We start from the raw sequence: 1,810 nt of genomic DNA on the forward strand, positions 1-1,810 counted from the left end.
CGCGCTCTCTGGGGTTTGGCCTTGGGAAGGGCTAGTCCTTCCAATCCTTCTTGATGGTCAGGATCCACTCCCAGGACAGGTGGTCAGTCTTATCATCATCTGTGAACTTAGATTTGATGTTGTAGCTGCCCCGGGCCAGCATGCCCTTTGGGGCTTCTTCCATGGGGGTCAGAAACTCGTACTCCTCTGCCCGGGGGCCATAGCTCCCAACCATGTACTCGGTCTTGTCAACTAGGAGGAGAGAAAGAGCTGCATGGAGCCCCTCCACTCCCAGGACAGGTGGTCAGTCTTATCATCATCTGTGAACTTAGATTTGATGTTGTAGCTGCCCCGGGCCAGCATGCCCTTTGGGGCTTCTTCCATGGGGGTCAGAAACTCGTACTCCTCTGCCCGGGGGCCATAGCTCCCAACCATGTACTCGGTCTTGTCAACTAGGAGGAGAGAAAGAGCTGCATGGAGCCCCTGCTGAGCCTGGGGCAAGGCAAGAGCCAACCAAGGGTCCGTCACTGCTACGAACGCCCCAGAGGAGCTGGGAGAACACGACCCACACTAGCAGCTCCGCTCGCCCCGGAAGGCTCCCCCAGGCGCCTGGAGCCCTGGGGCACTGGGGCAGGCAGCACCCAGAAGCCCTCACACAGCACCAGGGGCTGAGCGGCCTGGACGCCACGGGGGACACTCGGTCTCCCCCATTAGGAGCTGTGGGGCTCCAGCACGTGAGCCCCCGTCACCCGTGGGAGGGGCAGCAAGGCCTGACACACAGCACCCCAGCCACAGGGAGGCACTTACTTTTCACCCCTTTCCGGAAGGTGTGCTGGATGTACTTCAGCCCCGACACGATCTCCCTGTTGACCTGCAGAGGGACAAGGCAGGACGGTGGGAGCTGCTCCCGCCCACCCGAGGAGGGAATTTCCTCTGTCCCACCACGCCCCGGGGCTCCTGCACTCCTGGGGCTGGGGCTGCAGCACCCCACGTTCCACACACCCAGTTTTCAGATCCGAATTCTTACCCTGAAGGAGATTTTTATCCGGTATTCCACGCCCTCCTTCAGCACAAATGATTGCTTCTTGTAGCTCTCCAGGTCACCTGCAAAGAAGGGAGAGGGTCGCTCAGAGTCCCTCTGTGCTGAGCTCTGGGGTGAATTTCAGTCGCAAGAGGTGGCTGGGGCAGGGTCGCTGGGGCAGGGCCCTGGACAGCACAGGGGTCACCCCTGCACTTCAGCACGACAGGCCCTGAGGCGGGCGGTGCAGCAACGCACTCCATTCCAGACTGCTCCTTCCTGGGCGTTCTCTCTGGGGCTGTCACTGACTCAGAGCTGCAGCTGGCGTGGCTGTGCAGGCCCAGAGGCCCCCCTGGCAGCTCACAGCTCTGCACAGCGAGGGCTGGCACAGGGGTGGGAGCAGGGAGGCTTTCTGCTGCACTGGGGACACAGCCCCAAGCACAGAACTCGCCGGGCACTCCATTCCAGACTGCTCCTTCCTGGGCGTTCTCTCTGGGGCTGTCACTGACTCAGAGCTGCAGCTGGCGTGGCTGTGCAGGCCCAGAGGCCCCCCTGGCAGCTCACAGCTCTGCACAGCGAGGGCTGGCACAGGGGTGGGAGCAGGGAGGCTTTCTGCTGCACTGGGGACACAGCCCCAAGCACAGAACTCGCCGGGGCCCCAGCACCTGAGGCTGGTCCAGCCCAGGGCTGTCTCAGACACAGGAGGCACACCCGACAGGCTGGCTGGCTGTGCCAGCTCCCACACCAAGGGCCAGGGTGAAGGGACAGGGTCTCACCTCTCAGGTCCAGCTCTAGAGGGCCAGGAGCAGTAGC

General features: G+C 62.6%; 1 protein-coding gene across 1 annotated transcript; it reads right to left on the reverse strand.

The window, feature by feature from the left end:
* Window positions 1–31: 31 nt before the first annotated feature.
* On the reverse strand, window positions 32–1,810 carry LOC103772036 (rho GDP-dissociation inhibitor 1; the record flags this gene model as incomplete). The annotated part of the gene is made up of 4 exons (XM_008939354.1): window positions 32–231; window positions 787–850; window positions 1,007–1,083; window positions 1,774–1,810. Coding segments are annotated over 4 exons (378 nt in total), but the record flags the coding sequence as incomplete, so codon positions are not given.

This window comes from Merops nubicus, unplaced genomic scaffold, assembly GCF_000691845.1.
Source record: "Merops nubicus isolate BGI_N331 unplaced genomic scaffold, ASM69184v1 scaffold35364, whole genome shotgun sequence".
NCBI classification, from domain to species: Eukaryota; Metazoa; Chordata; class Aves; order Coraciiformes; family Meropidae; genus Merops; species Merops nubicus.